This window comes from Hemiscyllium ocellatum, chromosome 12, assembly GCF_020745735.1.
Source record: "Hemiscyllium ocellatum isolate sHemOce1 chromosome 12, sHemOce1.pat.X.cur, whole genome shotgun sequence".
Taxonomy (NCBI): Eukaryota; Metazoa; Chordata; class Chondrichthyes; order Orectolobiformes; family Hemiscylliidae; genus Hemiscyllium; species Hemiscyllium ocellatum.
This window is the reverse complement of record NC_083412.1, coordinates 73376976-73390313: the sequence shown is the minus strand read 5'-3', so window position 1 is coordinate 73390313 and position 13338 is coordinate 73376976. Positions and strand designations below refer to the sequence as shown.

Below are 13338 nucleotides of genomic sequence, written 5' to 3'. Positions count from 1 at the left end.
TTTCTGGACATTTAAAAACAGGTCCAGCGTATTTGGCCCGGTGATTTGCACATGTTATAAAAGTTAAAGGAAAAAAGATTGAAAGGAAAGGAACGGAATTTCAAATCGACTGTGGGGTCGGGAGAGGGTGGTACTTGCTGGTGGTCTGTCCAATGGGAGAAAGGAGGGAGGGCTGTGCCTGGTCCAATCCCCTGGATGCGGGCGGAGTTGCTGATGTTCCGATCAATCGCTTGACACCCCCACTCCCACAAAAAAAAACTTTCTCCCCCAGTCCCGGCACCGGCCAGGCGGAGGGGGCCTCGCATTATCTTCATGCAAATCGCCTCAATTGCCTGTTCAGTCCGGAGAGCGTTTATAAAGTCAGGATGCAAGGGACTAGCCCCGCGTAAGATCCCCTTGAACCCAGCCCGCACCGTCAATGCTCGGCCATGAGTTGTCTGGACGTTAGATACCATCAGTCTTATGGAGCCCACCAGTATTTGCCAGCAGCCGCTGCAGCCGCGTACACCGCAGCCTGTTACCGTCATCATCACTCTCAGCAGGTAAGGGCGAAGAAGAACAGCCGCCAAAGTCTGACTGACATCTGATTGAGACAAACATGGGTGAAGGCTTTGGGTGTGTGTAGTTGGTTGGGTGGGGAGGGGGGTGGGGGAAGGAATTGGACAAGAGGCGAATTAGCAGCTGCCTTGTAAACTGGCTACAAGTCAGCTGTCAAATTCCGTTGTGGTTTCTTCATTCCGTTTGACAACACATGACGCGATCTCTTGGTTATGTCTGACCAACTCGCTCTGAAATTCTCTGCATAGCAGCCCGTGAGCCGGAGGGCTGTGAGCTCCCAGAGTTAGCTTCGCAGCACTCCCTCGCACACAGGTCGAGGATACATCATTTCTAGGAAGAGAAATATCCAATTGTCAGCAGGAGACCCTCAATTTATATTGAAGACATCTCCGAGCCGACCATTTAAACTAGAAAACGAACCTTTTTTTTGTATCTGATGCACTGTGACAGCACATTCTCAGCCTTGGTTAATAAAACACGTTCAGTACAAAAGGAGAGATTTGGAGTTTATGGCCAAATTTGAATGGTGTGGTACTAAATTACAACGGAATAACGTTGGAAATGCGCCACCCAGTTAATATCTGCCCCTCACTTTCCAGCTTACAACTGCCTAACTATTGAAATATAAGCAGAGAGTTATTGGAAAATATCACCGGGTCTGGCAGCATCCGTGAAGATAGAAACATTTCAAATCCAACGGGATTCTCTCTCGGATCTAACGTTGACTTTTTCGCTGCCTTTTTTTTAAAGGCCCCTGGAATTTCTTTCTGAGCAGATATCAAATCAATGGACAATTATATCGCTGGACAGAAGTACAAGAGAAAAAAATATCCTTATGAAAACCCCCCAATTAATGCAAGTGGTGAACACACGTGAATGGAGCAAGTGAATTAGGATAACGCTGTAATTTACCGCAGTGCAAAGTGATTTGGATAATGTGTATTGAATAAACTATATAATGCCACGCTAAACTCATTCAAGATGTGAATAGTTCTGCAAGCAGACAGGCTAGACCGCAGTAATAAACCGTGGGAAAGCGACATTTTCAAGGGATATTGTGGGGAATGATATTACAGCAACAATGAACAGAAATCTTTTCCCTTGGAAATGAACGGGAGAGAGGATTTGAAATCTTGGCGGTTACCTGTGACTTAAGGGTCCCTGATTTGATTTTTCTTTTATCTTGTACACTATTCACATGACCTACATGATAGCGTTTTCTTAAGCGGACTTGTCTATATATATTCTGTTAATAAATAGATCGTGTTTAATATTAACGAAATAAAAATAGCATTCTGATAATATTCCGTTCAGCAAGCGCTGTCATCTCTGACATCTTGGAATCGAGAATTTAGTCTATAAGTTTGAACCATATGTTTGTCTTGTACCCTTTTCTCAGCATGTGAGCGAAGTTCCTGTTACGAAACTTTCCAGTGAAATTAAGGCGAATGTTTTCTGGCGTGACAGTTGATTCTTGTATTTTTTTAAGAATTAGGACATAGCTTTTTCTCTTCCTCGCTGGCTGCAGTGGAGGGTGCAGTAAATACAACTCGCTTCTCCAACAGGGGATCTGCGTGTCTTGTCCGTGTTGCTGTTGTGAGATTAAATTGTGTCTGATCTGCCACTTGTTCCTTGCAGCAGAAGTTAGCCCTGTACAACAAGATGCAGGAGTCCACGGAGAACAACTCGCAAAGCAAAGAAAGCGAAAAGGACCAAGCCCCTGAGGCCGAGTATATCAGTTCCAGATGCGTGCTGCTCACCTACTTCCAGGGGGACATCGGCGCCGTGGTCGATGAACACTTCAGCCGGGCCCTGAGCAACTTCCCCAGCGACAACCGCAACTCCAAGCCGCTGGCTTCTTCCAGCGCCGCCTGGAAAGGTAGGGAAAACTACTCCTGGAAACTTTAGTGAATCCCCAGCTGATTTTGGGGACGTTATTGGTCAATGAGGAAACGCTGAGGGCGTTTACTTAGTGCACACGGTAAGCAGGTAGGTGGTTGCCCTGGAGCACTCCACTTCAGGAAAGGAAACATCCCATTTCCATTTGGAGAAGAGAAATGTCACCGACGGGCAATATTTGAACTTTATTACTCGCTCCGATCAAATATACAGCGGTTTTTTTTATTGTTGTTTATCATTTGTAATTTAATACATCTTACAGGTAGGCATTCGTCAAATTCATGCTCTACACTCGATACTTCGAATCCGTCCAACGATTTTCAGAGAGATCGCATTTCGGATTTTCTCTCGCCTTTACCGTTTAAGTGCACAATTCCGCGTTTTCTTTACAGAAACACACTGTATTCTGCAAACTTGCTAAATGACAAAATATCCTGACGGCTTCTGTCCATAAAGTTGCCTTATCCTTCTCTGAAATCCAACCCTCGGCGAGTTTGCCCTTTTTTGTTTATTTCACCACCTCTTTGCTGCATTGGAACTGCCCGGATTACTCCAGGAAGCCTCTTTCCCAACATTGCAGCTGCTGTGAATTCCTGTCCACCCACCGCTCTCCATCACTAAATCCAACCGGTTTGGGTTTTAAATGGGTCGTAACGTGACGAGAGTCTGCTGGAATATTTGCAATTTTAACAAGATGTCAGTGAATAAAAATGGGGAAAACTGGGTTCAGAACACACAAATTAAAATACACACACTACAGAGAGGGGGAGGTTAAAAAGCGTTTGCCAAACCGTTAGGGGAAATAAAGATATCGGGCTCGGAAACGATTCTGTCACCAGATATTCCAGTGAATTTTCAGATGCTATTTTCCTCAAGGTTAATTTCTCGCTGGCTAAAGTAATCCACTTGCAGAGATCTTGAGAGAAGGCTGGACCAGCACAGTACTCATGTTCATTTCTATTTTCTTAAAGAATCTAGTCATATTAAATAGCCTTTGCGTTTTTTTTTCCGAACGCACCTTTTCATTTTTGCTTAGTTGATTATCGTGAAGGTAATCCTGACCCTTCTGGTCATCTGTCGCTTCAAGATCCACCACTTTGTTCCCCTGGTAACAGATCTGGTCTCTACCTGCTGCAGTTGAAGCCCGAAGCAAACTGAAGGAACAACGTCTCATTTTCCGGTTAGACATTTCACAGCCTCTGAACTGGACATGAAGCTCAACAACTTCCGACCATGAACTCTGTTCCCCATCCTGATATCCGCTGCACCCCGACCCCCCGCCCCCCCCCCCCCGCTACAATGCCCGTATCTTGCGTTCATATTTTCGGTTGTAGTCACAGTTGCTTTTTACTCTGCCTTTAACACCGATCCTTTGCTCACAAACCACAACCATTACTACTCATTCTGCTTTTTGGTCCATAGCACTTTTGATTTCTAAGCTCTCTCCACCTCTGCCCTTTTCTTGAACTTTCCTGCTGTTCCACTTTTCTTCCCCACCCACACACATTTTTGAACAGAATAAAGAATTGCTCTTCAATTCATTTTGGTCTAAAAAAACCCCAACTTTCCCTCTTTATAGATGCTACAGACCTTTTGCGTCTTTCTATTGTGAAGGATGAGAGACCAAAGGGTCTGTTCCAATGCTGTACAACTCCATGACTGTACGATTACATTAGCTGTTCCTTTAAATTTGCTATCTCTTGCACAGTAATATAGATAGTTATTTGATACAGGAACGATTTGCAGTCACTATGTAAATGTATGCATTTAGTCTATATGTATTGTAGCATTTTACAAATAATAATTCAAAGTAAATATTAATTATTTTTCTTTTTCCTTTTCAGAAGGACTGCCATTTCCTACAAATCAGAAGAACAATTTCCCTGCTTCTTTCTGGAGCAGCACTTACCAAGCCCCAGCACCTCCAGCTCTGAGTGCAAGTCACCCCGATATCTCTGCTGCAACTGGTAGCGTGTTTCATTCCCCAGATCCCATGGCTTGGCCAGGACATGGACTACACCAAGCCAGTGCTCCCCCATCCAATGTTGAGCCGTGGCCTTACACATTGTCATCACAAGGGAGTTCCAGCTATCCACTTGTTCATGAGGTTTACCCACATATGCATCATCCACATGCCCACACCCACCATCACAGTCCACATTTAGACCCACGTTATGGGTCATTATTGGTACCATCAGTGAGAGCTGCTAGGATTACCACAACACCTGGTGAAATCACAAAGACAGACCCTGCTGCTGGTTCGTCTTGGACTGGAGCCTTTCATGGAACTCTTGAGATGGCACAAGCCGTAAATTTTGACACAGGTGAGCAGCATTTTTCTTTCTGGCAATTGTTAGTGCAGGCTATAATGGCAACAACATTTTGAAAAGAGTTTTGTGTTTTTGCTTCAAAGAAGAATATCACTTTGGAAGGTTTTTTTGGACTGAAGGCCTGTGATCACCAGTGTTCTGCAGGGATCAGTGCTGGGTCTAATTTTATATAAACAATTTGAATGAGAATTTAGGAAGTGCAGTTAGTACGTTTATAGATGATAATAAAACTGGTGGTATAGTGGACAGTAAAGAAGATATTTTAAGATTACAAAGTGATCTTGATCAGTTGGGCCCATGAGCTGAGGGTTCACTTTGGTAAAACAAACAAGGGCAGGACATGTAGAGCCCTGAGTTGTCTTCTCAAACAGAGAGACCTAGGAGTTCAGGAACACTTTTGTTTTCTTTTATTATTCATTCACAGGATGTGGGCATCACCAGCTAGGCCAACATTTATTACCCATTCCCAATTGCCCAGAGAGCAGTTAAGAATCAACCACATTGCTGTGGGTCTGGAGTGTAAGCCAGACCAGGGAAGGATGGGAGTTTTCTTCCTAAAATGGCATTAGTGAACCAGATGGGTTTTTCTAACGATTGGCAATGGTTCATGGTCATCACTAGGCTCTAAATTCCAGATTTTTATTGAATTCAAATCCCACCATATAGGGGGGATTCAAATGTGGGTCACAAAACATTACCAGGCTCTCTGGATTAACAGTCCAATGATAATACCACTAGACCATCACCCTCATATTGTTCTTTGAAATTTGCATCATAGGCACACGGGATGGTTAAGAAGGTGTTTAGCATGCTTGCCTTCATTGTTCAGATCATTGAATGTAGAAATTGGGAATGTCATGTTGAGGTTGTACAAGACATTGGTATGGCCACTTTTGGAATATTGTGTACAATTCTGCTCACACTGCCATAGAGAGGATATTATTAAATTGGAGAGGATGCAGAAAAGACTCAAAGTATTACTGAGATTGGAGGGATTGAATTATAAGGATAGATTGGATAAGCTGGGACTTTTTTCGCTGCAGTGTAGGAGGTTGAGGGTTGATCTTATGAAGGCTTATTAAATCATGACAGACATGATAAGGTGAATAGCAAAGGTCTTCTCTCTAGAATTCAAAACTAGAGGGCATAATTTTAAAGTGAGAGGAGAAAGATTTAAAAGGGACCTGAGGGGCAACTTTTTCACAGATATTTTCTATGTTCTATGTTCATATGTGGAATGAGCAGTCAGAGAAAATGGTGGATGCAGGTGCAGTTACAACCTTTAAAAGACATTTGGGTAGGTACATGAATAAGAGAGGTTTAGAAGGATATGGGGCAAACTCAGGCAAGTGGGACTAGTTTAGTTTGGGAAACATGGTCAGCATAGATGAGTTGGACCAAAGGGTCTGTTTCTGTGCTGTATGACTGATTTTTATTAATTTTCTGGTTGACTTTAGACTATGAATGTATAAATTTAAACATATTAAATTTAATTGTTAACAACAGCATTCAAATATTTGTAACTGCAGCAAGGCAAATAACAAAGGTGGAAATTAATGAGTATGAACAATGAAAGTTTCCCCACAAAGTGATTATTCAGCCCACTGTAACAATTCTGGCTCTTCATTAGAGCGATCCAAAATGAATCCCATTCCCTCCTGTCTCTCTATTGTCCAGAATCTTTCTTCCTTTGAAATATTATCCAGATTTCTTCTCTAATCTCTGCCCCATCTACTGTTAAATGAAAAACAAAATTCTCTTAACTTACCTTGGTCACTTGATGTTGGTTTTAAAATTTATAGTGTATCACTAGCAACTTCCCAACCAAATGAAAAAAATCTTACATTTTCCACCTGAACTTTATTGACTTCAATGACAATAGCTCAAAATGTTTGTAAATGTATATAGTCTACCAGGCTTAATGCAGTCATTCTATTTTGTTTTCAAAACCCTTTCTGTAACCAGACCATCTGATATCCATAACTTTGTCAGTCTGAAACCTGGAATTTGCACCAACTGAAACTCTTCCCCCTCCTGAATACACAAAATATTAATGTCCCCAATAACCAGAGCCCTGACAATCTTTAGTGACTGGAGCCCTTAACTGTTTCTACCACCAAACATGTACTGGGCTGAATGTTTGATCTTTTGCTGATGTGCTTGAAGCTATAGGGACACTATTAAATGTAACAAGTGGCCGACACACTGCCTTCTTATCTACTCCCAACCGGTCTCCCATTTTAGAGGGACTTAGGAACAAGCAGGCATCAGGCCATCTTGGGCCTTTGGCTCATTAATTTATCTGTATGGGGCCAGGTTATAATTAATTTGTGTGTGTACGTATACACACACACACACACACACACACACACACACACACACGTCAATTGGAATATATAGGTGTGGAGGGCAATGCAAGGAATCAGTCCACATCGCAAGGATATGAATGTAGACTAAAAAGTTCAATAGCCCCATCTGAATCAATAAGGTTAATGAGACATTTTCAAATGTCATAGTCAATAATGACAGTGGGAGCCTCTGACACTCTTTAAATCATCATCAAAAACTCGATCATGCCAACTGAAGGGCTGAAACCATCAAAGATCATGATCTCTATGCAACTAATCCTCCTTCTCACATCCTACCAAATCCTTATCCCACATTTTTATTTTCTGATTTAAAAGTCACAGATGGTGTAAACATGCACATTCTATCCCAATTCCCATACCAACCCTTACCTGCATGCCTTTATCTTTCAGATGTCCATCACATGCACATTGTCCAAGCAGTTAAAGCACTGCATGGTGAAGGCCTAATACTGTCACTTGATTTTATAATCACAGCCAGTAGCTCAGATATTAACACTGCATGTAATTGAGATGATAATGATGAAGTACAATCAGCACATGAAAGATGATTGAGTATTTGCAGCCTTGCCAAAGGGCAAAGATGCCAGCTAGCCAGAAGGCAAGGTCATGTGAGGTTTGCTGTAGACATTTGAAGTGAGGACTTCAATACAGTACCATTCAGAAGACACGCTTATCAGTATGCAAAACAGAGTACTCATTGTCTTGGGAAGACTGCTAAAAAGCTTGTCATCAGTGCCAAGGAGCATGGAGAAATCTAGCATGAACCCGACACAGGGATTTTCACAGAAATATGGAATCTACCCTTTCCCACATAGAAGTGGTAGCCTTCTCTACCAGCATGCCCATGGACCAGCTTCCACCAAATGAATGAGTGCTCCAGTGGAAACTCAATCTGAAGTTATACAACATCAGTTGGCTGCTGTGTAAATTCAGACTGGTGACAACATGGCTGTAAATTATTTTGTAGGAAGGGACTTGAAAGGTGACTCATTGCTACAACAATCTTTATTTTAAAAATCTGTATACAATTAACAGGAGCTAATGATTCAAATTTCATGTGATTACCTTTAGGAGAGATGTAATAAAAAATTGGAAATATATATCTACAACAAACGATGGCAATGTCTTAGTGTTTCCAAAAAGGTGAACACCAAAACAGGAACTAACTTAATTTAGAGGAAAAGGAACAAATAAAAAATTGGTTTGGAGATTGCTTCCTGCTTTTAACAATCTAAAGAGGTTGACTTATTTTGGAGGAGCATTCCCAAAATAATAAAGTATGGCATCTGAGAATTAGGACTATTACCTAAACATTATAATGCTTGCAAACTATTAATTTTTCACACTCTGTATTCTTAATTTACTGTCACAACTAATGAAAAAAAACAATTATATTATGAAATATGGTATCCATCCATATTCTATTTATTTAATAAGGAATTTATTAAACCATAGTCCCTCATTTTTATTTCTCATCATGGCATCTCCTTTAACAAACTGAAGAGCTGAATGATGTCAATGCAACTGTATTGCTGATTTTTAAAAAAATGATCAACCTAATGACTCATTCTAAAAGCTCTTTTTTTTCATTCTTTGATGTGATCGCTATCCTCTAGTTGTTCCATCTTACAGGAAAGGACAAAATGGCAAAATCACTTTTGAAGGGACCTCTGAAGGAAAATCCATGTGCAACCATTGTGTGACACATTTATAATCAGTGTTCCAAAACTGTGTTACATTACTAACATTTTAAAAAAAAAAGCTGTACCTTTGTGTAAAATATTTAACTGGCTAAATAGAGAATTTTCCCTGAACAGAGAGTTTGCCTGAAATCTTTTGACAATGTATGTCTTTCTTTGCCACATTTCAGAAGTAAATTGTATAATTTTGTAACTGCTGAATCAAAGGTGTAAGGCTGTTGCACAAAAAATACATGGTTTACTAATATTACAGTTGTAACTTCAATCAATAGGAGTCAACAGCTTAAAACAAATATATTGGATTATTACTTGCTTTTCATAATCATAATAAAATACCATCTTATCTTTTTCTTATTACAGTTGAAAATATTGTGCATTCACCCTTTTTACTCATCTGTGAACATTTTAACAGTTCAGTTTGATTAACTTGAGTGAGGTTTCAAATACTACTTTCCTTTTTCATTTGTCTAGAAATAAAGATAACTTTAAGATCATGGTAAATTGTAAAGCTATATTTAGAACTTAGTTTTGTGATATAGTTAGATATTTGGTTCTTATAGTAAGGTGATAAAGCAAAGAACTTACATGGTTCATATTTATCCTTTTTTTAACCACTAGTAACTGAAATGTTTCCATTTCCTATTGATTTCAGCCCTTTGGTACGGTGGATCTCTCACAGGCTGATGAAAAATTCATCTCTGCAATCTGATGGAATTGAAGTAATGACCCAAAGTATTTGCTTTTGACCAATTACCTTCAGAAATTGTAATGATGGAAAATACGGGGTTTCTATAACAGTGTACTCTGAGAAAGCTGGCAAAATGTTTTAATGAAATGAAAAGTAAATTTGTAGAATAAATGATGATTTTAAGTGAAAGTGGTGAAGTGAATCAACAATTATTGTTGCAGTGAAATAACAAGGCTATCTAATTTCAGCATCTGGAAAAGAGTGTCATAGCCTGTGTTTTGTAGAATTTGATCGCTCTAGAGGACCATTAGCAGAATCTGTTGGATAAAGATCAGCTTCAAGTAAAAGTTTATGGAGAGTGAAGCACTGGGTGGAAAATTGTATTAGGCACAACATAAATTCTTTTATTTTTGTGGTTATAAGTATGTGAAGTATTGGAGTTTTTTATAACTGTTTATTACTCTGATCTTGTTAAAAATGTAATGTGACTCTACCAGGGATTCCTATATTTTTTTTCTTGATTTCATTTTTCTTATTTAAGTATAGTTAATCATTTGTGGACTGCAGTAGCACTTTTACCATGTCCTAAATTGAATACAGGTTTAATGTTCTTTCATTTAGTCTACTATAGCAAAATGTTCATTTTGTTGGTATTCAGCATATTGGTTTAACCACCAACTTATTGCAAAAAAAAATTGATAGAGGTAGAATTAAGATAACAACATTGCTTTGAAACCAAAGAGGGGGAAAAAGGGGGGCAGATTTTTCTACTGAAAAAGGTACTTCTTAGGACACCAAGGTCTTTTTCATCCAGATTCTACAAGGATTACTTCCTTCAAAATTTTTAATAATTGATTGTCATAAGGTAAACTTTATAAACTTGACATTCATCCTGAACATTGTATGGCATCCACAAAAAGAAAAATAATATAGCACCTTTCAGATGCAATAGAACTTTTAATCCATTTATGGTTGTCCTTATTTTATACTTTGTTCTATTAAAAAGGTAACTTCTTCCCTTTTTAAGTATTTTAAAAAAAAACCAAATGCTTATGGTGGCAAGTATGAAGGCTATACAACATATGCTTTGGGAAAGTGAAGAAAATTGCCCTCAATTCATAGGAAACTATAAAACTCAACATTTCACATTTATTTGTATTCATGCCTTTTTTAAAAAAAAATCCAGACTCAGCAATTCATATTAAAAAGTTAGTGATAAAATAATGCACCCAAAACTCAACTGCTTAAGTCATTCTGAACGGGATGAATGACATTTTAGCTCCACATTTTGTCTCAACTATGTACAACATGGTAACATTCTTGCCTATGATCAATTTTGAAAGTTCTGATTGAATTTGGACTTTTTTCTTTTCTTAAAGGCAGTCAGGATTCTGTGTTGAATATATTTCTTCCAAGATGTTACATATATCATTCTCTGTTTACAAATGCATAAAGTGAGGCTAAAATCAATGGAACATTTTGTGGCAAATTTCTCTGAATATGTTTGGGTGTTTTTTTTTACAGAAATCTGTAAAATGCATTGTTGATGTTAATTAAAAAAAACTTGTTGGAACTATTACCCATATTTCAACTGCATGATTTTTAATTACTGTTTGAAGGAGAATTTTATTTTAACTCATGTTCTTATGCTTTGTAAATAATTCAAATTGCAAATAATGATGATACTTTGTTAAATCTCTTGTGGTCTGAGTTTTATTTTTAACTATCTGATTATATCTTATACCATTATGTTCTAACTGACAGAGTATTAAATACTGTGTCTTGTTTGGAGGTGTTGCATATTTACATAAACAAAATTAGGCCAATTCCTAGAAGAATAATAACTTCAGTCATTTTTATTTTCTTTGAGTGTGGGTTCTGTACAATGTAATTTCACCCAATAGTGAAATTGTTGATGGATCAGATTTAAACCATCTGCGGGACATACAAAAAGTTTGTTATAAATTTGTTCTCTGTTAAAATTTCTGCAGCTGTCATGGTATGTGTTAATGGGCAACTTTTATCTTGCATCCAAACAGTGCAGACAGAATGGATTAAACTCTGAGAATGACAGATGTGGGAAGAGTGAACTCCCAAATGATGGCACTTGTCAAAAATAGCATAACACATGCAAAAACCCGTTTGAAACTTTCCAAAGGGAATACAATCTAAATATAACTAGGTATACTGTTGTACACATGAACTCTCTCATAGTTTGCACATTTCCAATTGTAAAGGAAAACAGGCTATTGAATATACCAACTTCAATCAACAAAATCGGATATTTGTACAATGCACACAGAAAATGACAAACACACAAAAATGAATTGTCTGACTGAAATGTAATTGTGTAAAGTATAATCAATTGGATGGATAATTAAATTTGAAAAGCATTATTTTCAATATGAAAATGTCAATGATTGCAATCAATGATAAGCCCAACAGAAAATTTTTAGAGTCTTTCTTTTATATGAATGTTTTCCGATACTATACCCAGAACACTTGCCATGATTTTCTCCAGGTGTATTGTATACTCAAACATCAATTCCTGTGTAACGATGCTGCTAAAGGAGTGAACTTCATTGGTTTGTAGATTCGGTTACAATTATCATATTGGTATCTGGACACTGGATACTTTATTTTTGAAGAGTAAATCTGTAACATAATCGAAATTTCACCATTTCCGTCCGTGGAAAGTAACAGCTGTATCAACACATCTGATGGTACTGAATCACTAAATTTCAAAGATTTGTCAATTGAAATAGCTGTTAAAAATGACTCCTTAAAATATGCAACGGCAGCATTGAACTCTAATGGAGTTTATTTACTTGCCTTTGTAGTTAATATGAATTAGTTCGGTACGAAAATCCAAATGAGTCTCTTGTAGTGCAGCGCTAGTGTCCCTCCCTCTAAGCCAGGAGAGTTCTGAGATAGGGTCACTCGACCCAAGTGGTAACTCTTTTTACTGTGCACAGATGCTGCCGGACCTGCTGAAACATTCCAGCAATTTCTATGTTTGCTCCAGAGGTGTGTAATAATATGCGCGAACAGGTTGATTAGAAATGGTTACGGGTCCTCTACATTTTTTTTCGCTACAAAACCGTATTTAGTCGTTATGTGCCATCCCTTCGTCGATTAATAATCATATTAACATCCAGGACAAATAGTTTACACAACAGAAACTCAGTATGTTATAAGCATCTACTGATTCTATCTGACTCAGGGAGATTGGAATGGTGTACCTCTATATCATCTTCATGGGTGAGTGGGGATTGAAGCCATAGTGGACCCGCCTACCTTACTCACCACAGAATACAGAATGGTCAGAGTGGTCTACAGCAGGTTAATTTCACCGAGAAGTGGCTGCAACCGACAACGTTAAAGACCGCGGGAGAAATCTTTGGGCAGTGGCTTGTACCTTTCGGTAACCTTTTGTGGAATTGATAAACATCAGCGGTCATGAGCACATGCCGTCTGAGGCGTTGTGGTGTTCAGATAAAATATAAAGCTAGGAAATAAAATTCGAATTAAGGAGAGTTGGTGTCAATCAGCAAACTGAAACAGAAGTGAAATGCTGTGGAATTCTTCTGTGTATGCCACAAACCGAAATAAACACAGCAAGTGCTGGTGAAACTCAACAGAGCTGGCAGCATCCTTCGAGAGAGAAAAAATAATAGATTCAATGTTTCGAATACAGAGGCCCTTTGTTGGAAGGTTTTTGTTTCCGATTTGCTGCAATGGCTATTCTTTGTTTTATTATAATATGAACTCTCGTTTCCTCATGTGCGCCAGAG

At 38.7% G+C, this 13338-nt stretch overlaps 1 protein-coding gene across 3 annotated transcripts; it reads left to right on the top strand.

The window, feature by feature from the left end:
• Positions 1-228: 228 nt before the first annotated feature.
• Positions 229-11146, top strand: vgll3 (vestigial-like family member 3). Of its 3 annotated transcripts, none has more exons than XM_060833174.1 (4): positions 229-542; positions 2200-2437; positions 4302-4781; positions 9509-11146. In XM_060833174.1, the coding sequence occupies exons 1-4, from the start codon at positions 429-431 to the stop codon at positions 9538-9540; spliced, it is 864 nt and encodes a 287-aa protein (XP_060689157.1). In that variant the 5' UTR covers positions 229-428; the 3' UTR covers positions 9541-11146. The 3 variants fall into 3 exon arrangements, with proteins under 3 accessions (XP_060689157.1, XP_060689156.1, XP_060689158.1); XM_060833173.1 differs by having other exon boundaries at positions 2197-2437; XM_060833175.1 differs by lacking the exon at positions 229-542 and adding an exon at positions 825-1715.
• The last annotated feature ends 2192 nt before the right edge of the window (positions 11147-13338 follow it).

What these genes read in the sequence shown, in the direction of transcription:
- vgll3 (XM_060833173.1), top strand. Translation starts at nt 429, where the DNA reads ATGAGTTGTCTGGACGTTAGATACCATCAGTCTTATGGAGCCCACCAG. An exon ending in GTCATCATCACTCTCAGCAG is followed by an intron (nt 543 to 2,196) that starts GTAAGGGCGAAG and finishes TGTTCCTTGCAG; the next exon opens with CAGAAGTTAGCCCTGTACAA. An exon ending in TTCCAGCGCCGCCTGGAAAG is followed by an intron (nt 2,438 to 4,301) that starts GTAGGGAAAACT and finishes TTTCCTTTTCAG; the next exon opens with AAGGACTGCCATTTCCTACA.